Source organism: Pimephales promelas, chromosome 13 (genome assembly GCF_988280905.1).
Source record: "Pimephales promelas chromosome 13, fPimPro1.hap1.1, whole genome shotgun sequence".
NCBI lineage: Eukaryota > Metazoa > Chordata > Actinopteri > Cypriniformes > Leuciscidae > Pimephales > Pimephales promelas.
In genome coordinates, this window is record NC_142781.1 from 28,777,557 (window position 1) to 28,804,553 (window position 26,997).

Sequence of the window (26,997 nt, forward strand, 5' to 3'; positions counted from 1 at the left end):
AAGCCAATTCAATTCACTAGCCAAATATCAAGGACTTCTTTTCCCGGAGCTTTTCAGTTGCAGTCACAAAGCCAAAGAGCTGTGCTATTTTATCTCTATCCTGCTTCTCAATCTGGCATTCTTTGTTGTCAAAGTCATGAAAATATTAGCAAACAAACCTATATGATTCAACAGTTCAACTTACTTAACAAATCAATGGATTTATACCAAACACGTTGGGAATGGTTTACAGTCACAGGCTTCTTGCTTTATTTAAATTTTGTGCACAAGTTAAATTCGGAACTTGTTTGTGAAATTGATGTCACCATAATAGCCAATTAGAACAAATGTCATGTTTAATATTCATATGAGTTTGCTTAAAACCAAATAAATTGCACAGGAGGGCTATATGTAGATTGATGGTGAAGTACTGTAATACAAACCAAGCAAGCGATCAACAAAATGTTGCACAGAAATCGAGCCGGCGCTTGTCGTTTAATTATGTTGAGGTGCACTCTCAGATAAAAAGGTACAAAAGCTGTCACTGGGGCTGTACCCTTTCAAAAGGTACACTTTTGTACCTAAAGGCTGCATATTGGTACCTTAATGGTACACGTTAGCACCTAAAATGTACATATTAGCACTTAAAATGTACAGATTAGCTCCTAAAATGGACATATTAGCACCTGAAATGTACATATTAGCACCTGAAATGTACATATTAGCACCTAAAATGTAAATATTGGCACCTAAAATGTACATATTACCACTTGAAATGTACATATTAACACATAAAATGTACATATTAGCTCCTGAAATTTACATATTAGCACCTAAAATGTAAATATTGGCAGCTAAAATGTACATATTAGCACCTGAAATGTACATACAATATTAGCACCTAAAATGTACATATTCACACCTAAAATGTACATATTAGCACCTGATATGGACATATTAGCACCTAAAATGTACATATTCACACCTAAAATGTACATATTAGCACCTGAAATGGACAAAAGTTTACCTTTTGAAAAGGTATAGCCACAGTGACAGCTTTTGTACCTTTTTTCTGAGAGTGTGTAAGAGAGAAGGTTTACCAAAAAAAAAAAAGTTAATACAGCTTTTAATAAGCAAGTTTAAATTCATGGTGTACAAAAACATTCATTTAAACATGGTAGAGTTATGGCATCAATGCTTTGATAAGACAGAATGTAAATATTTGGATTAATTATGCAAAACGGCTTCCGAAACCATCTGTCAGTTTTGGGAAATCAAGGTCAAGTCGCAAAGGCATTGCACAGCAATTTAGAGCAATATTCTGCCAATGTGATTGTTGTGTTTGGCAAAGGATCCGTTTCCATCTGTACGCTAGGAATCCGTTAACTTCCAGTTGTCGCAGCACTTTTACGTGCTTATGGACGAACTCAATCATACACAATACACGGCGTTAACCTCAAGAAAATCTACGTTTGGCAAATCACCTGCATTCAGGAGTGTAATTAATTTCAAGAACACAAGCCTTTCTCCTGCATTTAGCTGATTAAGTTGAAGGAAAACAATAATTAAACCTTTGTCTTTGTGGTGTTCAAAGAGGCAAAATGACAGCAGACATTCATACCTGTCAGAAAACAAAGCAATTATAGAAATGTGTAGTGCCAGGTGTATAGGCTGGCACTAGAGAGTTTGGAAATAAACTCACGACCTCAAGAACAACAGGAGTCTGTCAGTCTCTGGGCAATGTTATTCGCCAATGAGGAAACAATCCAACAAGTCATTTTTCCCATTTTTTCTATTTACCCATTATATTTTTACTCCCATGGTAACATCTAACAATCAATCTTGGGTTTGTTTGCCTATACAAGTATTTTATAAATAGTAAATTTTCAATATCTACTGCATCTATTTCTGTAGTTGAATGCACTTTGATTTAACGTGTTACTTTAGTACAATTAATAATACAAAATAAATGCATTTAATCATGCTTCCTGACTCTGACAATTCAACAGGAAACTTGCCAAATCACACTTACTGAAAGCCGACAGCACGAAAGAAATAAGGGTGGATGGACTAACTCCGAATGCATTACGGATTTCTGTGGACTGCAGGCCAACAATGAAAATAAACAAACAATATATTGCCTTCTAATGTCTATTCAACTCATCTGCCATAATAACATCTTTGAATTTTGAATGATCCTTATTTAAGAAGGCGTTTCATAGAAAACACTAATGTGATTAATTGTGATTAGTTTGATTAATCATGCAATTAATTCAATCAAGAATTGGCAAATAATATTTATGATTTAATCCAGATTTTTGACTCTACTGATGCATAACTCTACTCTCTAAATCTACTGCATAGTTTATTCTGGCCAAGTACTGCCCACTTAGATAGAAAAAAAAAGCCTTCTGATAAACATGTAGAAAGACCAACTGTTGTTGATCAGTGTGTGAAGGGGCAGATAAATATAAAATCGATGCAGCCACAACAACAGACCTGCATTCAACAAAGTGGTAAAACGTTCCAATTATGCTTCAGTTTCCACAAAAGCTTACAGAGATAAGGAAATTAGAGCAAAATCTGAGAACTTCCCTCAAGGACATAACAGATGATAGGGCATGTCTAAAACAAAACTCTTAAATAATTGTACGTTCCAATCCAATGAACGGAAATTTGTGACTCCATCACAGTTACACTCATGTGAAATGGCCGTGCAATGTGGTCACGAAAGCTTTATCGTTTGCATACGTTTTCAAGCTTAAAAACAAGCACAAAAACTCATTTCGCTATATGCGCACACTGTCACATCTTTCCAAACATGGGAAGCATTTATTAACCTCTTGTCCAACAAAAGACAACATTTAAAGGGGCGATGAACTGAGAAATCAAATTTTCCTTGAGCTTTTGACATCTAAGAGGTCATCATATTATAAGAATATCCTGTAAGTTTCAGAACTAAAAAAAAATGTCCTTGTTAGTCCAATAAAAGCTTTTATTGACACCAGCCTCACCAAACGATTTGTTTTTCAAAGTGGGGAACTATGACGTCAAAGAGGATAAAACACCACCCACACAGAAGAAGATCAATGCCTACTTTAACAAGGCCAGTTTAGCCCCGCCCACCGATTCGCGCATTACACGCATAGCTAAATAACATAGATGCCTACCTCGTGATGACAAACCGGATCGAGCTACCGAGCAATACAAAATATTGTGCAGTGCCTGGTTGTGGAAGACAGTCGCTGCATAAGCTTCCTCTGGATTCCAATAGGAATGCATGGATAAACTTTATTTTTAATGACGTTCCAGCTGATGAGGTAAAACATCGTCCGTCTGTTCACTTCATTTCACTGAGGATTTTTTTGTAAACAAGACTGGATTTGCAGACTGATTAAGTAAAGAACGGTGTTGTGCGGTCTATATTGGATCTGACAGGAATGGTGCAACACACGGACTCTGGGTCAAACATGTATGGGAGAATCATTCCGGTTGCCATTTTACAACATTGGACGTTTTCAAAACAATTTCCCCCAAGTGCATCAACAGGTGAGTTGAAACTCATTATAATATGCAAAACTGTTATCCACTCACAGCAGTGGGTGTTTACTTCCAAGTCTTCAGTGCGAGACGTCCATAAAAACCGAGCATTTTTGAGCTAGGCTCAAAACTAGGGTAGAAAATTGCCTATTACTTATTCATTTTGATGTTTTTGAATGTAAAAAACAAGCGAATGTCATAAGTTGACCTCAGACAATAATATAATAAAATTTAAAAAAACAGTTCATGACCACTCTAAAAACGTGTTTTTACTCACTTTCATAGCGACAGTAGAGCATTGTTCTGTGAGATGATGTGGCTTCTTACACAGAAAAAGGCACAAGACATTATTTCATAGTATTCTATACAGCGATAAAGGCTATACAGTATTCTATAAGGCTATAGTATTCTATACAGCAATAAAATGTCGATTAGCATTGACGTATAAATATACGTTATTATCATGAAAATATAATTGTATTAACAATTATATTTAATTGTATTAACTCCATATTTACAGTTCAATGAACTTAAAATTTTAAGGCAACCAGGTTACTTCATTTTTTACAACGCATTCTCACCCCAAGGCGTCACCTTTGACCATGCTTCAATATTTGACGTTTTAGGCGCCCTTTAGCGTCACTTACATGACGCGATCCTACGGCGTCATCTAACTGACGCTAAAGGAAAGCGTCTGTTAGAGTACGCGGTTAGGTTTAGGTGTGGGGTGGGGGTAGGGTACACGCGATCCTAGGGCGTCATCTTACTGACGCTAAAGGGCGCCTAAAGCGTCAGATATTGAAGCATGTCCAAATGCTTCCCAAGGCGTCAGTTAGGTGACGCCTTGGGAGTGAGAATTGGCTGTTTTTTAAGTTAAACCAACAATATTTTTTTTACAGTGTTAGTTGGTTTGTGATAATGAAATGGGTGACAAGATATATATATATATATATATATATATATATATATATATATATATATCGTTATCATGAAATAAATCATATTATCCGATTTGGGTCAGAATATTACCCACTCCTAGTCTAAACTCTGCACCATTAGTAGCAATCTGCTAACATGTAAACAAATCTTCCTGACTAAGTGATAACTTGTGCATGCCTGATTCCCAGAAGTTCTCTTGCGGGCAGCCAATTGGAACGGGCGGATCTCACCAGCTGGATTCATCTTAGTATACATTTTGCATCATAGGGAGGCTCTCAGAAGCTGAAGCTAAGAGGACAATTTGACAGTGGTTATCAAGTTCTTCATCAGCCATAATAGAGTCAAACTATTTTACCAGATTTCCTTCGTATAAATGCATCTTTGAGCAATATCCATGAACACATCCCTTGAGAATATTCCTTTCCATGTCAGAATGTTGGGCCTCCAGGCCACACTGTTAAACCACAGGCATTTATACATGCCAGACACAAAAACCACCAGAGAGAGAAGTTAAATGCTTTAACTATGGACATTTTATTTGTATCATTGCCTTAGGCAATAAAAACTGCCGGGTAATTTAGCAGAGCTGTGTGCATTATGAGTTTACAGCCATTGGACAATAACTTTTTTTTTCTTATTTCCATAACTCTAACACTACAGGCTGATCTACATGTCATCTCTGGTGGTACAGTATATAAAAAAAGTTGTTGGAGGAAATATCAACCCAGTATACAGTATCTCACATATGACCCATTATATCTCACATACTAAAGTTGTCAGGAATAAATAAATAAATTGCTCAGAATTAACTCTTTTGCAGAATAGTAGCAAACATGAGGAAAAGACAAGACAAGACAAGACAGGACAAAAAGAGCCCAGATCAGTGCACCAATAAAAAAAAAGGTTTTCCACCAATCAGCACAAAACCCTTCCTAATTCTGAAATATACAAAACGCTCATAAGACTACGGCTACTTAAAAGTAACTTGCTAGCCTATGACATCATCCAGCTCAAAGTGCATGCTTATGACATCATCCCGCTCTAAGAGCGACTTCTAGTCATGAACACTGAGTAAGGTCTGATTAATAGACACCAGGTGGTGACATCACCCACTACAGCTGATTCTTCGAGTTAATGACCTGCGTGATACATTAACCTACAAACGTCCATTTGGATTAGTGTAGTCACGCTTGCCAGTTGTCATGTGATCTATCACGCACGTCTGATTCATCGTGCCAGCTGGTTGGCATGCGAAACTCTCGCTGCCCACTATCCATACTGGAACCGAAAGAGTGATTCAAAAGGTGTGATAGAGATAGTCCGGGAAGAGGTTACACGAGAAATGACTCTTTACAGAGCGCAATGTTGTTGTACAAACACCAGACTGAAGTCATCTTTTTAAATGGGACTGGATTGGAAAACATTAAATGTAGAATTCAAACAGTCAAAATCCCTATTAAGCTCTGGAGATGCAATAAGTAATCATTTTTTGCTTTAGGTCAATGAGACTTGGCTTAGCAACTCATAATTGGCTGTCACGACCCGTGGTAGTGGGAAGATAAGCATAAATGATAGCGGCCCCGGGCTAATGACACAAGCCCTGCCTTTATGAGCACCATCATCCCTCCGGTGTAATATAACGAGGCAGGGTTTCCACATATAGCCCTACATTATTTCCACAAAGATTACCCATGGCCACATTCATCTTAGTGCCGTATCACTGACCACTTGTCAGGTGGACACTTGGTTCTCAGGTTCACTACAGTTTTTGCATAGTTGGTAGTGACATCTCTATAAAACAAGGCACTAGCGTCCAGAAACCAATTCAGATTAAAAACCTCGGTGAGTATTCTGAAAGGCTGTAGGTTCAAACCCTCTATGAACTTTTAGTAGGTTTTAGCCAACTAAATCAGACTGAGTCACCAATTAACCTGTTTTTAATTAGTAATGAAAGATCTTAACCTAAAAAGGTTGTAGGTTCAAATCCATAAACTATCACAATCAACGCAGGTAGAAATGACTTAAGCATGATCACTTACCAATTGCATGCCACATATAAATGCCAGCGTGCATCTACCACTGCAACAGCCCATCTTGTCCTCCTTCGAGTCCGTGTTTCCACGTGGGTCGCTGTAACTCCACAAAATGATGCCCAGGCAACGGGTTTAAACGGATCTTTCTTCACTCCAAACGCGATAGACGCGAATCAAAAACGCCCTTCCGATGAAAGCATCCCAAGCACTCCACCGTGTAGGGAGAAGATGTGAAGAAAACTGCATGTGTTTGTTAGAAAAGTAGAATTGAGGTGTAACGCAAAGTCAAAGAGACACGGGCAACACTTCCCTAAGTTAGTGGAGAAATAACGGTATCTCCAAATCCGGCACTGAAAGACATGTCAATGTGATCTTCCTCGGGTCTGTGTCTCAGAAACAAAGCCACCCAGTGTTGTTTACGCTCTCATTGCTCCTCCCTCGCGAGAAAGAAGCCGAATTAACACGTTTTAAACAGCTACGACTCGCTTTCTTTCTCTGGAAACCGCGACGCGCGTGTTTAGTTTTCCGGCAGGAAATCCACGGGAATGATGATATGGGGACAACAATCCAAGCGCGCGTCCTGCAGGAGCCGATCAGTGCAGTTCAAACGTGTCTTCTCGGATCCCTCAACTACTATTGGTCCCTTCCAGTGTTAACTTGCTCAGTCCGGGAGTAGAGGAGGACAAAGAAACGGCGCATCTTGCACCATCTGACGCTCCAGATTGAATGAAGCGCACGCGGCGCTGCTCTCCGCGGGGATGCGACTCGGTTTGTTTCTCACGCAGCGGCTGGTGCTGATGCTGTACAGAGCTCAGATGAGAACCTGGACGTCCCTCAATGCACCGGATGAGCTCTCTGCTCCCTCTCTCAGTGGGCGTGAGAGCAACGCGATATGGAAATAATGACTGTGTGGAGTTGGGGGTCACTCAAGATGCAGATATATAACGGGCTGTAATTGCTTCAGTCGCCCTCAGGAAATTCCAGGTCTGGGTTTAAACGGCTCCCTCGGGTTTCAAAGTCTACAATGAAAAGACACGTTCTAGTTAGTAGCCTAATACAACTATTTGGTTTTTTAATCTAACATTACTGTTGCTGCAAAGGTTCTTTTGGCGAGATAAAGTTTCTTTACAATAGCCTACCGTTTTTGCGGATTTATATTGCGAAAAAGTCTGCTATAACAAAATAATAAAGGTTTATTTTAACTCTTCAGGTAACTCTTCAGTTTAGGGTCCAATTCTCACTATTTGCTTGTTATCATGCATATTAGGATATTGGCTGTTTAATCTTGCAAAGCACATATTAATACTTTATTATGCAAGACATATTCTACATCCCATAAAGGAGTAGTTCCCTTTTAAAAAAAACTTTTGCTGATAATTTACTCACCAAGATGTCCCTGTCTTTCTTTCTTCAGTCGAAAAGAAATTAAGGTTTTTGATGAAAACATTCCAGGATCCCCATAATGCACTCAGTTTCAGTGCAAGCTGCAAACTGTTCAAAGGGCTTTAAACGATTCCAGACGATGAATAAGGGTCTTATCAAGCGAAACGATTGTTAATTTAAAAAAAATAATAATAACAAAGTTTAAGTTTTATAAGCGCAAATGGTCGCCTTGCTCTGTTCTGTGATGCGCGTTCGTGACTCTCCTGTTCGAACTCGTTCATCAAAATGAACGAATCTTTTCAATCGAGTCAATTCGTTTGTTGAATGAACCAAATGACACGAAAAAAGATTTGCGATACCTACTATCTAAGCAGTAATAAGAAGTTTACTGAGGCAAAAGTCGTAGATTAGTTAATAGTGAAAATTGGACCCTAAGTGTGACCAATTAAATTACAACGACAACTAATAATAATAATAATAATAAAATATGAAGACATAAAATTTTGATTTGTTTATATTAGTTCATAATATTAGCTGTATTAAGAAAAAAATATAAATTACTTAGCCTATTGAGAAAAATATTCTACAGCACAGGCTACAAAACAATTGGCTAGCAAACGAACGCATGCAACAATATTACTAGTCTAATAACAGTAAAGTCTTCCGAGGTTATTATCAAACACAGTCGAAGACATTAAATTATACCATAGCTTTAATGGTTCTGAATGCTGCAATTAAAGAATCAGAATCAGGAATCAAGTATTCATTAGAGTCATGTAACAACATGCAATATATACTTTACTATATAATGTAAGAGCATAAGAGTAAGCCCACACCCAAGGAAAAAGACACACACAAATAGACTCTCTTATCAATGTTTATGACATGCTTTAATTTTCCCAGCAGTCTTGAGTGGCAGTACCATGTATTTACATTCTGATTTCCGGAGGTATAATGACTGCAAGCGAAATTGCGGACCCCTCCTTCCTGTCATGCTTGTCCTCTCTGGTCCAGTTTAATCTCAGATTCATTTCACTTGTACCTACAGGAAAACCAACAGAATTAGTGATGCATTTTGTTTGTGTGAATGTTCCATGCCACATGACTAAGCCTATCTGAGTTTTCCAGCCATCACGTCCCTGGTCCTCGCATTTGCCAAGTTTAAACAATGTCCAAGCAAACTGTCATAAACAAATCCGGTGGACATGAAAGATATTAACCTCAGCTCATAACAAAATGAACAATACTGAGTCCTCCTGGAATGTATTAGCACTTTTTTTTAACATGTCATATAAAAATAACCAATGCATTTGTTTCTTTGTTCCCTTAAAAGTCATTATAACTCTTTGAGACAAATCTTAGATTCAAAGATTTCAATATATAACATTCACGTCACAAAATTCTAATTATCCGCCTGAAAGTGTCACACTGCTTGTATCTGATAGATTTCTCAAATCTTAATCTAGATTGGGCAAACTGAGAAAAACCATTAAAGAATATGAAATTAAGGAGGACTGTGCATGTGTAGCAGCTGTATGGGGAGATATCGATCCTTTAAAAATTCATGAGCTCTGCAGAGCCCATGACTTCTATCACTTTAAATTGGACACCAGACTGATGCACTTTCCTGCTTTGTGCTTTAGTGAGGTTGAACTTTTGGTTCTCCTAAATGTTTTATTTGATCTGCTCTTATTCAGTATGCCATCAGGCTTTCACCCAAATAACAGTGAAAAATCAGGAGGTTATTCTTTCAAAGGTTCCTTTGCACCTTGAACACATTCTCATTGCAGGCTGAGGATGTTAAACTGAATCATTGAAATAAGACAATGGCTATTTCACAGACTTACAAGACTGATATGACAGTGGCTGTGGCTTTGAATGCATTTATAGGCCGACTACACAAAACATGTCCCTTGTGTTATGCTAATATACTATAGCCTGTTTTCCAAAGCAGTTGTTCCACAGCATCTCATTTTTAAATCTCTAGTAACTTTGCAGTTTATATCGCAATATCAATTGGTCACTGAGATAGAATCCTTTTCAAAGATTTATGACATGTGAGCAGATGGTTGCCCTGCTAAATGGATGTTTCTCTGAGTCACAAAAGGTTCAGCTATGGCTAAATTATTTGCACTATATACAACACACACATACAGACACATAAATCTGAATCTATTAACTATTAAAAACATTTCTGTTAACTGAAATAAAGCTGAAAAATAAATATTAATAATAATTGAAGACTTAAACAACTAAATTAACTATAAATTAAACCTAAATCGCAATATAAAAAAAGACAAATGCACATCAAAAATTAAAATTAACATGAAAACTAAATATAAAATAAAACCTAACATAATATAAAATAAAGGCTAATTCATAATTTCAATAAAACTATAATAAAAGTATATATAATATATATATATATAAAACTATAATATATATAATATATATATATATATATATAATGTTGCAATTATGGGAGATCTCGCAGAAGAGATCTCTTATATATATATATATATACACACACACACATATATATACACGCACTCTAAACAATGCTGGGTTGTTTTAAATATAATGTTGGGTTAAAAATGTAATTTTTAAAATGTTAAAAATGTAAAAAATTGAACCAAACTTAAACTTTCACTTTCAACTGTATTTTTTTTTTAATTACATTTTTCATTTTTAACCCAACATTTGGGTTTGTCCATATTTGACCCAAAGTTGGGTTAAAACAACCCAGCATTTTTAGAGTGCATATATATAGACCATTTCACAAGATGTAAACAACACTGGTCCAGAAGCACTTCCTGTTTCAGTTTTTTAACACTACATAAAAGCTGGGATAAAATACAACTAACAGACCATTTAAAACTGAATCAAAAAGTTAAACAAACATCTTTAAGATGTTTCTTTACATGTGAAATAAAGAAAACAGTTACAAACTGAAACAGGAAGTGCTTCTGGACCAGTGTTTACATCTTGTGAAATGGTCTATATATATATATATATATATATATATATATATATATATATATATATATATATGTTGTACTTCCCCAAGAACACCCATTCTGCAGGCTTGTATATTAAGCGACTCTATTTGTCACACACCACAACTATGGGTATGCGTGACAGCAGTGAGGTACAGTATATTAGATGTAATTGGTAATTAGTTCACAAAGCCAGTGTTAACAAACAGTAGCAGCCGTGCTTTACGCTACCTGTCGGTCTGTCTTAATAAGTGTAACACTGAAAGCTGATTACATAAGCTCCAATAATGAGGTGTTCAATACCAGCCTACAGAAGGGCTGTTCAATTAATTTTTTAATAAGCAATGATTGGCCCCTTTGGGTGTTTCAGTGCCCCCTTGTGGATGTGGAATATTTCAGCATGCTTTATTACCCACTCTGCATTGAATGCTGCCATCTACTAAATGTCAAAACTGTCAAAAGTATACTAAAGTGAGTTGATTATAATGTTTAGATTTTTGATTATAAAAAAAGTTACTTTAAGCTTAAAGTGTCCCAACTGGGCCAGGATTCCACATACCCCTTTCCTTTGTGAAATGTATGAAACATGCAATTATCCAAACATGCGAACAGAAAAGTTTGAAATAGCAATAATGCATGGAGCATATATACAGTAATAAAAGTTATTTTCGGATGTTCATGTTAACCACCCAAAAAGTATATTGGCATCAGATAAACACATCACAGACAATGTCTCCTGCTGTGTTAGGGAAAGCGCAGCACTTTTGCAGCTCTCTGCCAGTATTAATCATTTAAACCTGCATTCCAGAGGGCCATCAGATATTGATGATAATTTCTTGCCCCCGGCTTGTTTGTTGCTCTGTGACAGACTGTTTGATCAAAGTTTCCAAGTGATGCAAGCTGCTGTTTATATGAAGCAATCTGCCGAGCACAAGGGGAGGTGAATAACACTCAAAAGTTAAAGACAGTTTCACCCAAAAATTCTGTCATTGTCCTGATCCAGTAGCTACTGTAAGCTTTTTTTCACCTCTTTCCAAATAACAAAAGCTCAAAATGACTACTGTCAAGCTACAAAAGGAAAACTCTTATAAAGGTGGTCCATTTGAATTCCAAGCGCAAAAGTTGATTGGACCACTTTTATGATTATTTTTTTGGGTGATTTTTACGGTGTCCGAGAGAGCTCAACGCACTGCATATGAATAATACACATGCAAATAGAAACACCAGAAAACATCTTCATCAGTTTCACAACGCACATGTGCTGCAAATACTCACAGCACCACCAAATACAGAAACGTGCTGCAAATAGCACAGACCACAACGGAAATGTTTCCAGGGGACCACAATAAGTGACGAACCCGGATGGGACATGCTTATTGCTCAATGTCGACTTTATTTTTTATTTTTTTACTTTTTTTTTCTTTCAAAACATACAGGGATGATAATAACATACAACTCTGTTTGTATATACAAAATGTATTATAGTTAACAAAGAGCTGAAAAATAGAGAGGGTAAGATATTAATCTATACATCAGTAACATACACACTTTAAGTTTCATAGATAAGAAATGTTAGGTATAGGGTCCAAAGAAGAGACAGCTATTTTTAAAGTTGAGACACTCACTCACATATAAATAAAGCATATTATAATAACTTTTTTTTGTATAAAATGTATTTGCAACAGTTATGTTTAACAGAGATAATAAGACATCTCTGTCCTAAGAACAGCTATTCAGCTGATGGATGCCGTGCTGCGTTGTCATGGGAACATCCCAGGTGTAAAATAATGAGGAAATTACGTTGGCTGAATCCCGAAATCGCCCCCTAAACCCTCATTCACGAATCCCCGCGTTAGTCCAGTAATACAGTTCACTGGAAGGAGTGAATGAAAACGAGAGTGTATTCGGACAGCCCGGTTCGTCACTTATTGGGTCCCCTGAAAACATTTCCATTGTGGTCAGACTCGGTGCTATTTGCAGCACGTTTCTGTATTTGTTTGTGTAGTATTTGGGGCCACCGAAGTGATTTGTTCGACTACAAAATTTGTTCAGCTTCTGAGTTCCTTCAGGAAAAAAACAACAACAAATACAGAGTTTGGCTAAATGTAGGCCTATAGCTTACTGTTTAAAAAAATAGGATTTTTTTTTTACATTTTCAGTTTAAATTTTAAATTTTCTCAGAAATTGCTAGAAAATTTCATAAATAACTACAAAGAAACAAAGTGATAGGCTACATTTAATTAATTAAACATTTTTTTTTTTAAAGGCTGAAATTGTACTTGTAAAATCTTAAAACAAAACTTTGTAATGACTACGGTGCCAGTGGGCTACGGAAGTAGGCCGAGTAATACTAAAAAATGATAAAAACTCGAGATTAAACTCATTATAAATGTAAGATTGAAATTACAATTTTTTTAGAAAAAAACTTTAAATACAATGTTGAGAATAAAATCATTACATTTTGATAATGAAGTCGTGTTTTGATAAAGAAAACGTTAAATTGAGAAAAATGGTCCAAATAAAATGTCGAAAATAAAGTTATATTTTGGGAATAAACTTAAAAAAAGGCTTACGATAAGAAACATTATCAAGCTTGTTGATTGTGTGTGAATATCGAGAAGCAGTGGAGGAACTAGACTTTTATACATGGGGTGGCCATTAGGGGGTCCATAGAACATGAAATAATATCATGCCTAATACTTTCTCTTTTTTTTTTTCATTGATTTAGCATTGTATTGTAATAAATAAAGTACCAAAATTGCAGTGAAATTTCACAATTCTCAATTCCAACTTATACCACAGAAAAAACTACAAACTTTTTTCTTTATTCTTGCTTTATAACCGTCTCGAGATGGTTTTATTTTTTTATGGCTTGGCTCATCCTCTTCCGTAAATGACAGAAATGTCATATTTAGGAGATTTATTTCTTTAACAGTTGAGCTGTGAGTCTAACAACCATAGAGTGGTTCACTCAGTTTACTGTTCATATTTGTTAAGCGTTTGCCTTGCAAACACAGCTGAACCATCAGCCCAAACACATTAGCACCGAATGAGGCCGTTTTCACAACCCCTGCAATTATCCTACACGTTTAAAGTGTACATTTACAGCCTAGTGTTTCAGCACATTTTCTATCCCGAGGCCTCCACATCTGCTTCTATTATTGATAGATGCCAGCAAGCTCTGCAAGCTGCCAGTGAACTTGAGAGAGAGATTGGTTGAACTTTCATTGTGACACTTTTAAAGCCTTTAAGCGGAGTGCTCTGAAAATGAATGAATGCCAAGGGAGCGTCTGCAATGCAGGGCTTTTAATTGATGGTACGGTCTCCGAAGAAAGAAAGCGGGGTAGGTATGCGGCTCCATTCAGGTGTCCGACGTACTTTCCTTAAGTGGGAATCAGTGATGCATTGGGCTGCCCATCTCAGCACTTTAATATGGGATGCTGCAGACATGTCATCTCTAATTACACATGAACGCATTCAACGGTATTGGGCCACATTCAGTTCAGAGGGATGTATTGCCAAAGAGCATGTCGCACGGCCAAATCTTTATAAAACTCACACAAAATTGTGGACTTTACAATGATGGAACGCTTGCAATTTAGCCAGCAGGAGCAATCCCAGATGAGTCACTATCAATTTCCGGCTAGCTTTTAGGATGGGCTTTTATGGATTGGTGCCGTGGACGAGACCAGCATACCCAGAGAAAGGCTATAACAAAGTTGTTACTTTTGTTTCTCCTATTAAAATAGTTTCTTTCTTGTCCTGCTTTATGATTAGACCTAAAGGACTCCAGCTGAGCCTGCGCCAGTCTTCCTAAACATTTTATTGTAATATGGGCAAAATTAGTTCACCCCAAAATGAAAAGCTCTCACCCAAATGCCATCCAAGATGTTTAGTCTTTTTTTCTTCAGTATAGAAAGGAAATTAAAGGAGTAGTTCACTTTTAAAAAAAAACTTTTGCTGATAATTTTCTCACCCCCATGTCATCCAAGATATCAATGTCATTCTTTCTTCAGTCGAAAAGAAATTAAGGTTTTTGATGAAAACATTCCAGGATTTTTCTCTATATAATGGACTTCAATGGGAACCAAACGGTTCAAGGTCTAAAAGACAGTTTCAGTGCAAACTGTTCAAAGGGCTTGAAACGATTTCAGACGATGAATAAGAGTCTTATCAAGTGAAACGATCGCTCATTTAAAAAAAAAAAAACAAAGTTAAGTTTTATAAGCTCAAATGGTCGCCATGCTCTGTTCTGTGATGTGCATTCGTGACTCTCCGAACTTGTTCATCAAAACGAACGAATCTTTTCCAGATTCAACTCGTTTATTTCGTTGAATGAACCACATGACATGAAAAAAGATTCGTTCATTTTGATGAACGAATTCGAACAGGAGAGTCACAAGCTTACCGCGTCACAGAACAGAGCAAGGCAAGCATTTGAGCTTATAAAACTTAAACTTATTTATTTATTTGTTAAATGAGCGATCGTTTCGCTTGATAAGACCCTTATTCGTCGTCTGGAATCATTTAAAGCCCTTTGAACAGTTTGCAGTTTGCACTGAAACCGTTTGGTTCCCATTGAAGTCCATTATATGGAGAAAAATCCTGGAATGTTTCAATCAAAAACCTTAATTTCTTTTCAATTGAAGAAAGAATGACATTGATATCTTGGATGACATGGGGGTGAGTAAATTATCCGCAAAAGTTTTTTTAAAAGTGAACTACTCTAAGTTTTTTGACCACCAGTACCACTGGAATTAAAAACATTACTACAAGCTTTGTTTTGAACACTGGCTGGTTATGCATTTGCTCAACTTTAATCCAAAAAAGCTACTTTTGCAGCTTTAACTTGATAGCTTAGTGAAAACCAATTCAAAATCTAGAACTGTTGTGAGCTAAAAAAAAAAAGAGAGAGATCCTTACTGATGGACACATTATTATGAATTATACGATCACCCGCTATTAAACGCAAGGCTTAGTTTGCTGTGTGCTACTCATACTCTTCCTTGTTTATGGCGTTGTTGTTGCTGCGGCAAGCATCCAGATGGCCGGTTAGAAGAGACAAGACTGAATTATGATTGGGTTTGGCGTGGCATAACAGGGGTTTGATGCTCACATAACATCCATAACACCCCTCACACAATGTGAAACACAAAGACAGAACCCATTAGGCATATTTTGTTCTTTTCTTTCTCCCCAAATTCCTGTTCTTCAAAAGCATTTGAATCCGGGCCTGACCTCTCTTCCCATTATGGTCATTTAGCTCTGCTTGCTATTGCACTCCTGGCAGGCTGTCTTTAAGTATTAATGACTTCATCAGCAGTTCTTTTAAATTACCCATTAAGATGCAGTTTTGTCCAATCCTTTACTGCTGGGTCTGCTTCCTCTCACCAACAGCTACAGATCTCTTCATGTGAGGAGGAACAAAACCTGACATATCTTAGGCAGAAGAACGCTCCTTTAAGTCTGTGCCTGTGCTGACGGATTATTTCCCAATGAAGCGGCCCAAATGTGTATCATGCCAGGTTAGTAATGCTATTTTTACTGTACATTAAATAAGACTAAATGATTTGGAGATCATTGTCAGAGAGTTGTTTCATCTGACATTAGCTAACTGTAAAGTCCTTGGTTGTTAGACAGGGAATGTTATAAAAGTGAATGTTTTGGTTTTATAGACAAGTTTATGCATCACATTTTCGTTCCGCAACCTGCTGGCTTATTGCTTTCCTTTTTCCTGAACCCAGATCTGAATGGCTCACAAAAAGTCATTTCTTTTTCTAAATTAGGTTTTAAATCGTTCACAGAGGGAGTCTACTTTGCATTATTTTTCATCATTACAGGCTCATCAGCTCTATCTTTCTTCCTTTTTTTGTTGCTTCCATTTTTTTTCTTTTATTTCAGAGTGAAATGTGAAATAAAAAAAGACTGAGATGATATAAGAAAAAATCTGCATTAACTTTCATAAAGCTTTTTGAAGAAACACTTTAAATTTGGTCAAGTCATTATGGTCTGTATTCGCTAAGGAACCAGACATTTTAAATGTATATTTATCTACTAAAATATTCTTAGTAAACTTCTTTTTTATTTTCCAATTTAAAATTACACTCGCAAGTTTCTACAGCATACACTGCGGCACTGGTTCAACCAATGGTGTGAATTTGGGGGCGGGACTAACAGGTGTGGTTTAAGAATGCCCAGAGCCGTATTATTGGGTGCTACGAATGTCTATCAAATGCGCCTGTACGTAGCTCATAGCCAATCGGTTCAATGATACCAGATGACGTATGTAGAGCCACGGAAAATTAGACGAGGAAGAAGACGATGGGTCAGAGACTTAGAAGATTTATGTGTACACAAAGGCTGTATCAAAAGCTAACTTAGTGTCCACTGCCAAGATAGATCCACATATATAAAAAAACATCGTCATCGTTTTGCTGCTCCCTCCCCGTTCTGTGATTGGGTCCCTATCTCTCAGGCGAAAATTTGGTTCATGGTGTCCAGGCTGCCTAGCAGCGTGAATAAAATCGCTCTGTGGCAAGGCATCATGGGGAAACCCAGGCTAGCTGTGTTCTGTTATATGTCAAGTCACCTTTATTTATATAGCAATTTTTACTATACAGATTGTTTCAAAGCAGCTTTACATTGATAATAGGAAACTGATGCAACAAAGTGTGTTTTGGGTGTACTGTGTTCAGTGTTGATTCATCTCTGTTGTAAAAAAGTTCTTAATTTAGATCATTTATCTATACAGAAGCTCTGGAGAAAACAGTGATTTCATTGTCCAGATCAGTTTAGTTCTGTAATACAATGGTGTTAATGCAGGCAGTTCAGTAATATTGTTGAATATAAAGTGTCCCCAACTAAGCAAGCCAGAGACAGCAATGGCAAGGAATCCAGACTCCATCAGGTGACAGAATGGAGAGGAAAAGAAAAAACCTTGGGAGAAACCAGTCTCAGTCTGGGGGCCAATAAACAAACAGTGCCTGATTATGATTCAGGCTGCATTACAGGTCAGAATCAGATTGAATCAGAACATTCAAAATATTTATCCAGTTCACACTGCATACAGACAGACAGATCAAAATGTTGGATTGCACGAGTTGGTCTTTTTCAAAAACATACAGCACAACCAGTGTTGTCTCATGGGTTGGTTCTTTTAAGTGAATCAAAAACACATAACAAAACTTTACCCCAGATATTTATTCCTTACAAGAACTAAAAGAATAGTTAATGAAACTGGAATCGTTAGTTAGTGGTTCACTTTAAAAAAAAAAAACTTTTGCTGAAAATTTACTCACCCCCATGTCATCCAAGATGTCCATGTCATTCTTTCTTTAGTCGAAAAGAAATTAAGGTTTTTGATGAAAACATTCTAGGATAATCGACTTCAATGGGAACCAAACGGTTCAAGGTCCAAAAGACAGTTTCAGTGCAAACTGTCTTTAAACGATTTCAGACGATGAATAAGGGTCTAATCAAGCAAAACAATCGCTCATTAAAAAAAAAAAATAAAGTTTAAGTTTTATAAGCTCGTACAAGCAAATGTTCGCCTTACTCTGTTCTGTGATTCCCGTTCATGACTCTCCTGTTCGAACTCATTTAAAGAAATGAACGAATCTTTTTTCAAGTCATTTGGTTCATTCAACAAACGAAATGAACGAGTTGATTTTGATGAACGAGTTCGAATAGGAGAGTCACAAACGCGCTATCCCTAACCCTAACAGAGCGAGGCGACCATTTGAGCTGTCTTTTGGACCTTGAACCGTTTGGTTCCCATTGAAGTCAATTATAAGGAGAAAAATCCTGAAATGTTTTCATCAAAAACCTTAATTTCTTTTCGACTGAAGAAAGAATGACATGGATATTTTGGATGACATGGGGGTGAGTAAATTATCAGCATAAGTTTTTTTTTAAAGTGAACTACTCCTTTAAGAGGAATCATAACCAAAACCATTAAATTCTTCCCAATTCCCATCCCTAAAATCTAAAAACTGAACCTTGATTTGTTTAAAGTTTTCTGTATCTGCTCTTATTTGCTAATTTAATGCAATAACTAGTTATGTAGCCTCCACTTTTAGCATGACGTTCAGTGCACCGCTGATGGAATTGTCTGTAAAGACAATGCTTTTTTTCTCGCCTTTGCACGATAGAGACGCAGATAGTTTATTCAGACCCTTGGCAAAGTCTTGTCTCATTTCAAGGACTTGAGAAGCTATCCAGGGAGGCAGCATTTAGATGTAAATCTGGATGATATAAAACCCTGCTATTGTGAGATAAGGAGGTCACAGATGTCATCACAGTGTCTTTTATGTGATAGCTGTTCAGAGATGACGAGCTAGTGAACCCTGAGGTGAGGTGACATAGCGGTGCACTAAACAGGACAGAATGTGTCTGCTTCAACCTTCTAACCAGCGTGGGCTCTGCACACGCACACAAACACACACACACACGCATACGGAAAAAACACCCGTGATTCGCATCACAATGCCAGTCATTTTTCCTCCTTATTGCACCCGATTTCATCAGACCTGCATGTTTCATATTGACCTGCAATAGGGTTGACTGACTATGACAACCATGCAGATGAGTGGGTGAGAAATGAATGAGAAGCTACTGTTGAATATTCTGCTCTGAAGGGATGAGAATAAAAATGCAAGATTGTACTCCAGCAAAGGGGTTTTCCAATAAAATAAAAAAGGTGTAGGTAATTAAATTGCAGATCTCACGGCAATTCGAACAAAATTTTACGAGGAGGCTAATTCGTACAAATTTATATGACCACACTCGTACGATTTTGTACGATTTTTGCTAAATCGTACATATTTTATGAGTTCGTAAGAATTCGAATGAATGGCTACCCCTGACCCCGCCCCTTAAACCTACCCATCACTGTCGATTAAACAAATCCTACGAATTCGTTCGAGTGAGGTCATATGAATTTGTTCGAATAAGACACATTTTACTCACTAATACCAATTAATCGTGAGATAGCATTGAATAAGTTCAACTTTTAGTGGTATAAGTAAGGAATAATGTAGATCCAGCCTGTTGTTATGTCAAAATAAACCCCCGACTTGCCACATTATATGTAAATAATTAGACACGAAATATTGTTTTAGGTCTTTAGCGCGGCAAGTTCAAACTAGAAAGACATTTAAGAGATACGGTATACAGTCATACCACTTATTACACAGCATTTCCAACATGACATCATGACTTTTGCTTAAACATACTTTCAAGTCAAGTGTCGTGTTATCTATACGCATTTTGAGCTATCCGCGAGTATGCTTACATGTCTACGGTGTTAAATGTCCGAGTGATACCGTATATATGTACACGCCGTTAAATGTCCAAGCGAAATGACGCAAAATGTAGATGTACATCTGGGGAGCGATATTTTTTTTCCCTAGGATGGTAGGGGAAGACTCATAAATGCTATTAACCCCTGTGACGGGTAGGTTTAGGGACGGGGTTGGGGTAGGTCATACATTTATATATACAGTAATGTAACGTTAAGTCAACGGCATTCATAAACACGCTGAAAAGCGATTATGCGTGTTGACAGCACGCCAAAAATGGAAATACGAATTGCCATACATTCGCCATTTCATGAGATCATTCTGGCATTTCACCACATAAATAATTATGGAAATAAGAGATATTGATTTCAGATTAAACTGTTTTAAAATCGTACCAGTATTTCTTAAAATCCAACCGTGTACAAAAAAACAATAGTCATAAAATGGTAGCAGCTGCGTTTCCACTAGCAGTGAGTCCACGATACTGGATGGCATATTTAAAAAAATGTACAAAAAATATTGATTTTACTGAGTTCTATTATCTTATTAGCTCACCAAATGTAAAAATTCCACAAAGAAAATCCGTTCCAAGCAAGCAAATCGCCAACGCATTCTCATCCTAGGGCATCATATAGTGGCGCTTTTGCCAGTGCGTATACATCCAACGCACATGGCACCCTTTAGCGTCAATATAACATGCTTTGGTTATGTGTAGGTTTAGCTCTGGGGTAGTGTTAGTTTTAGACCACTAGGAGGCGCCTTCTGGCCCATATATATCTGCGTCTCATATTGACGCTAAAGGGTGCCATGTGCGTTGAATGTATACGCATTGTCAAAAGCGTCAGTATATGATGCCTTGGGATGAGAACCGGATGAGCCTGTGTTATCTCGGAATAACATACCACTGGATTGACCAATCAGAATCAAATATTCCACAGAGCCGTGTAATAATGTTACATAAAGGTGAACACCTCTAGCATCACTAAACGGGATAGCAAAGATCATTTAGAAATAATTTATATAAAAATAATTTCTATTTATTATGATATTTTGTACTTCGCTACTGCGTAGTCAGTCAGTCAGCCAATCAGTTAGTGCCTGCCCCAAACTCATGCAATTGCCTGATTGGGATGTTCAAATTTCCTCAAAATTGCACCCAAAATGTGCTTTAAAAATGTAAGAATTTAACAAAAAATTTGAGTTATGTAGCTTTTAGTCTACATGTATTCGCTTTGAGGTCATCTAAATGCTAGAATACTCCAAGAAGTTGACTAAACAGTCTTTTAACAGCTAGATAGCAAAAACAGAAAAAAACACCTTCATGTGTCAATAGCAAATCTCAACACAAGAAAGAAAACTGCTCATCAAGCCATTTTATTCAATCTTTAAACATGGAAAGCGTGGTTATATTCTGACATCTCATGCTCTTCCCCATTCCCTGCAAACCAGGGAAGGTAGAGCTGAAATAATAAAATGCAATTTGCTCTTTAAAGGTCAACTTTCTAAATGTTCCATTTGCACGGTTTATGAAAAAGGTTTTGCTTGATTTGCATGAATATTTAACAAGCCACCGTAAACAACTTACAGACTCAGTTTCTTAAATGCATCCATCGACAATACTTCTGTACCTCAATCTTAGCCACATTAAAGAGATGTCTATACAGCACATCATGCATTTAAAGTATAACATGAAATATTTAGCCATGCAAATGAGCAGAAAATGGTGCTGAAATGGATCCAAATATACATTTCAGAGATGTGTTGTGTGTATGCGTGTGTGGTTGCCTTCCGCACTCTCACTCGATGACAGCCTGGCTCCTCTTCGGAGGTAACACCCCTGGCCTAAAAAGGCAAAACGTAATGCCGTTGCTGCCGGGGACTCTAAGAATAAACCAAACAGTCCAGTCACAGATAAGGTTACATTGAAACCCGTCCTCCCTTCTCTCCCGTGTTTCCTGACCCACACACATCATGGGTTGGTAACAAACATAAGGACAACCTAGGGCTTGATTTGCTCTTTTGACAGTAAAGCCTTGTTTTTTTTCCCTTCCTGCTAGTACTTGGTACCAGTTGGAAGTGTATAGCTTTTTTTTTTACCTGTCACTTTAAGCAACAGGTGCCTTTTGGCTTCCTTGTAGGGGGCCCTGGCCTAAATCCAAGTTTTATTGGGACGCCAACAGGAAAGGCACAGAGAGACATTGTGGTGCTTTCGATCGGAAAACTATTCTGGACTGGGGAATTGACTCTTGAGATTGTGTTCAGCCTGTTAGTGCATGAAAGAGATGGAAGGTACTGTCAACTTCATTTTCCAGTTACATTTCTATGTGCATTTAACAATAAGAAGGTGGAAGTCAAGTAAATGTTACTATACTGCATGTGACAAACTATGCTACTAACAGTATACAGTCAAGTACCTCAAGTTAACTTTGTCTCTTAGTCAAGTTAACCATCTTTTAGATGGCAGCCAACTGCTTTGAAGGGGAATTTTGTAGCTGAAAGCTGCTAAAAATACACCATATCATATGGCTCTATGGGAATCTGCACTCCTTTGAAGCAGGCCTGTGATCTTAGCACAGCTTTTTTAAGGTTTTAAGGTAGTCATCAACTGAATTATGGCGGTTTAATCAGCTAGGGAGAAAATATATTCATTTACATTACAAATAATTCATGAACTCATTTACTTAACCTCCTGTCGTTCCTTTCTGTGGCACACAAAAGGAGAACATTTGAATACTGTGCCAGTCACTCTTTTTCATGCAATTACAATGTACAGTGAATGAAGCTTTAAAAAGGACACAAAATGCACCATAAAAAAGGTCCATGCGTATTATAACAGGACTTCTAAATTCGCTGAAACCAGTTTATTGAGTCAGTGAGTTCGATTGAAGAATCAGACTTGTTCGCTCCATGAATAAATCACCCACTGAAAAGATTTGACACAAAAAAAATGATTCAGTTACAAACTGACAATCGCTACTTCTCTCAAGAACAGCAGATGTCATGATTATCGGTGAATAACACGTTTCACAGTTATCTTATGACTTTTAAAGACTAAGTCATGTGGACCACTTAAGTATGTCTCCGGAAACGTTTCAGTCCCCCATTGAAAGCTTAAGGTTTTAGTGTCTCTCAGTATATTTTCTTTGATAGTTGATGTCATTTAGATTTAGAAGCGTTTTCTCAACACACTGAAATCCTGTCAGCTTCCAAACACGCAAAAAAAAAAAAAAGAAACCAATTCAAAAAGTTTGAAACCATTTTGAAGTCACTACTAGTGACTTGAGAAAGAAACAATTATTGACGTCAAGGGCCTGCATAAATGAGCCCCAGTCTTGCGTGAAATGGCTTAGTGTGGCAAAGACTTGAAAGTAAATTTGATATACTTATTAAACTGTGAAATGTCTCCCAGATCAGCCTGAATAAATCACATTTAAAGTGACACTTGAGGGAATAGCAGTGCAGAGTGTTTTTAATGCTGACTTCATTGTCTCAAAAGCTCTCATTTACGAACCTGGGATTAGTTGTCATGGATATCAACACAGGGATCTGAGGACAAGATCTTAAATTAAAATATGCAACGCAAAAAGGGCTATTTCTTTCTGCCACTTTTCGGTTTACAGCGTATTGAGTTTTGAAGTGGCATATGTGCACCATGTTGCCATTGAATATTTCTCCTAAGCCTTTGGTGTACACAATCTGCGAACTTATGTTTCTGTACGATCAGATACTAAAGCTTGCAAACAATCAACAGGGGCAAAATCAGGATAACATCCAGAAAGATGCACCAAAACTCCAAACTAGCTAAGCATAGGGTGTCTACAGAAAGCTTCTTGAGTCAGCATTTGGATGGGATGTCTAATCCTAAGTTTGACCACTGGGACCAATGTGAAGAGATGCAACAGGTGGTCTTAGTGGACACTTTCAGCGTGTATCAGACCCCCACTTGCATAGACACGTCATTATGTGCAAGCCAAGAGTAGAGAGAGCAGAAAACACTACTTGTGTGAGCAACAGGACCAACATAAACAAGAACCACAAACCCCATCTTGATCTTGATCCACAATTACATTTTTGTAAACACAATCACAACAGCTTGCACAAGAATCAATCATTTATTATGAGTAAAGTCAACAAAATTGTCAAAGATCAATAAAGGGGTCTTATAAATGTAGCAGCGTATATAAAGGTTACATGTGGCGTATGTTAAGACTCTCAATGCAGCAATTCAGACTGAGCTGCCGCAGGAATTTATATCCATTTAGAAAAGAGGCTTTTAAGGGGGCTCTGGCCAACAGATGACACAGCGCAAGCATTCCTCGTGCGGCCTTGGAGATGTTTTAACGATGAAACATTGCCATTGCAGATGTGTGCAGTATCTACGGACAGCAAGTTCAATTCAATCTCTCTCCCAGGCAATGCATTAATGAAGACAAAAGGCAAACATTCATCTGCTGTCTAGCTGTCTTTGTTTTTATAACTCTTACATCCCGTCTACACCGAGTTTTATTAACATCTTTCATCCAGCATTTTTCATGCGATAGCCCAAGAGTAAAAAAAATATGTGTATCAAAAGAAAATGGGTTGTCCATATTATGAAAGTCAATGAGAAAGTCCAGTTCCATATAGGACAAAGATATGAAATTAATCTATTAATGGTCTTCTATTCTTCAAAGTGATCGTCACAAAACCTTTCAAATCAAGGCAAAATTTGATACACGCAAGACTACCCAAACCGTAGCAAAACTCTTTTTATCTTTGGCTCAACTCTTCCTTTAAATGTCATGGTAGCTAGCTGTTTTTTATTGTTCCAATATGATCAACCAGCTCCACCCATCATCAACATGACATCATGACTTTTGCGTAAACATACGCCACTTTCAAGTCAAGTGGCGTGTTATCTATACGCATTTTGAGCTATCCGCGAGTATGCTTACATGTCTGCGCCTTTAAATGTCCGAGTGATTTCCCGTGTATGTACACGACATTAAATGTCCGAGCGAAACGAAGCAAAATGTAGATCTACATCTGGGCAGCGATATTTTTTTTTCATAGGATGGTAGGGGAAGAATCATAAATGCTATTAACCCCAATGGCGGGTAGGTTTTGGGACGGGGTTGGGGTAGGTCATATTATTTATACAGTAATGTAACGTTAAGTCAACGGCGTTCATAAACACGCTGAAAAGTGATTATGCGTGTTGATAGCACGCCAAAAATGGAGAAACGAATTGGTGTGTCATACATTCGCCATTTCATGAGATCAGTCTACAAATTAAGGCAAAATTTGATGCACGCATGAATACACAAACTGTAGCAAAACTATTTTTATCTTTGGCTCAACTCTTCCTTTAAATTTCAAGGTAGCTAGCTGATTTTTTTATTGTTCCAATGTGATCAACCAGCTCTACCCATCATGTACCCCTTTTCCACCAAAAAAGAACTGGTTCGGAACTGGTGCTGGTTCAAAGTTGGTTCGGAGTTGGTTCAACTTGCGAACCCGTTCGGAACCTGTTTGTTTTTCCACTGACTAGAGCGGACAGGGAACGACGTCGTTACGTCACATGTGTACGTCGCCATACGTTTTAACTCGTGTACCATGAAGGCTTTAAAAACAATTGAAATGTAAGTCTTTTAATCTTTTCGTTTGATATGTAATCTTTTCTAATTAGTTATGTACCCCTGTCTTTTGTCTATTTTTCTTTCCATCATTTGTTCTATATTGTGACTGTTTTCTTCTTTGCTTATAATGTTTTCAATAAAAAAAAAAATTAGAAACGCTTGCGCCAACTTCAAGCATGACAATTACAAAGGCGGACTCCATCGTGTTTCTGCAAATGTTTCTCTTGGCTTTGCGATGCTTTATTATGATCAGAAAAAATGTTTAGAACACATCTAAACCCGCCCCAGCCCCCGACGTGAGCATGACGTGGTAAAAGAACGGTTCTAGTCCAGCAAAGAGTTGGTGCCGCTTTGGAACCAGTTTTCCCGGCCGAGAACCGGTTCTTTGGCTGTCGAAACACAAAGAACTGGTTCGCGCGCAGGCACCGGCTCCGAACCGGCTCTCAAAATTCTTTGGTGAAAAAGGGGCTATGGATTCCAAAACAACCAAGATGTCAATCCCTCCTGTGACTACTATAAAAACAAGACAAGACCTTATTTTTCCTATACATGGCCGACTCGAACCAGTTTGAAAACCATGTAGAATATTTTTATTATGGCGTATTAACCTGTTTTGTAAAGATCTTGCTTGCACTTTTACATTTCTAAAGCTCTATCTGTCCCCACAGCGCGGTCCTCCACCACCACGACTACCATAGTCGAGACCAAAAATGACGTGAGTGCACATCCCTTACGTTCGTCCAAGCGCACCATGACCGATGACCTGTACAGCACGTTCAGCTCACCCATGGCTTGGATCCTCGTGCTGGCTCTCATCATAACATGGTCGGCCGTGGCCATCATCATGTTTGACCTGCTCGACACCAAGGGTCTAGAAGGTAGGTCTATCTCTCTTATCTTTGTCTAATTGCCTTCGATGGGGAGTTATTTTGGTACAGTTGTGCTGAAGGGCAAGTTGGGCGCAGCAGTCGATTATTAGGCTACCTGATTGGGGGCTTTATAACAGCACATTCACTTTAACTTTTGGTAAAAACAGGACCCAGATGAAGCATAATTGGATGCTTGGGTGAGCTTTTACAATGTGATAAAGCTCAGAGCTTGTTTTCTGCCTGGAAGTTTATCAGCAGTGCCACAGGGCAAACTTGTGAGGCTTCTAAGAGTGGGAGGGAGGGATATTGACTGGATCCTGATAGCATTGACAGTGACAAGG

At 37.7% G+C, this 26,997-nt stretch overlaps 2 protein-coding genes across 6 annotated transcripts in view; one reads left to right on the plus strand and one right to left on the minus strand.

The window, feature by feature from the left end:
* nkain2 (sodium/potassium transporting ATPase interacting 2) overlaps positions 1-26,997 on the minus strand; it is a 224,750-nt gene that overhangs the window by 150,467 nt on the left and 47,286 nt on the right. For 2 of the 4 annotated variants that reach the window (XM_089118836.1, XM_089118840.1), the window contains 2 exons: positions 8,797-8,916; positions 6,498-7,510 (listed from right to left, as the gene is read on the minus strand). In XM_089118836.1, coding sequence (XP_088974962.1) covers positions 6,498-6,551 — 54 coding nt within the window. In that variant the 5' untranslated portion in view covers positions 6,552-7,510; positions 8,797-8,916. The remainder of the gene's footprint in view (positions 1-6,497; positions 7,511-8,796; positions 8,917-26,997) is intronic. The other 2 variants (XM_089118838.1, XM_089118839.1) reach the window with 2 other exon arrangements.
* Positions 22,139-26,997, plus strand: part of trdn (triadin) — a 49,316-nt gene continuing 44,457 nt past the window's right edge. For both annotated transcript variants that reach the window (XM_089118834.1, XM_089118835.1), the window contains exons 1-2: positions 22,139-22,458; positions 26,456-26,665. In XM_089118834.1, the coding sequence (XP_088974960.1) occupies positions 22,443-22,458; positions 26,456-26,665 (226 nt within the window). In that variant the 5' untranslated portion in view covers positions 22,139-22,442. The remainder of the gene's footprint in view (positions 22,459-26,455; positions 26,666-26,997) is intronic.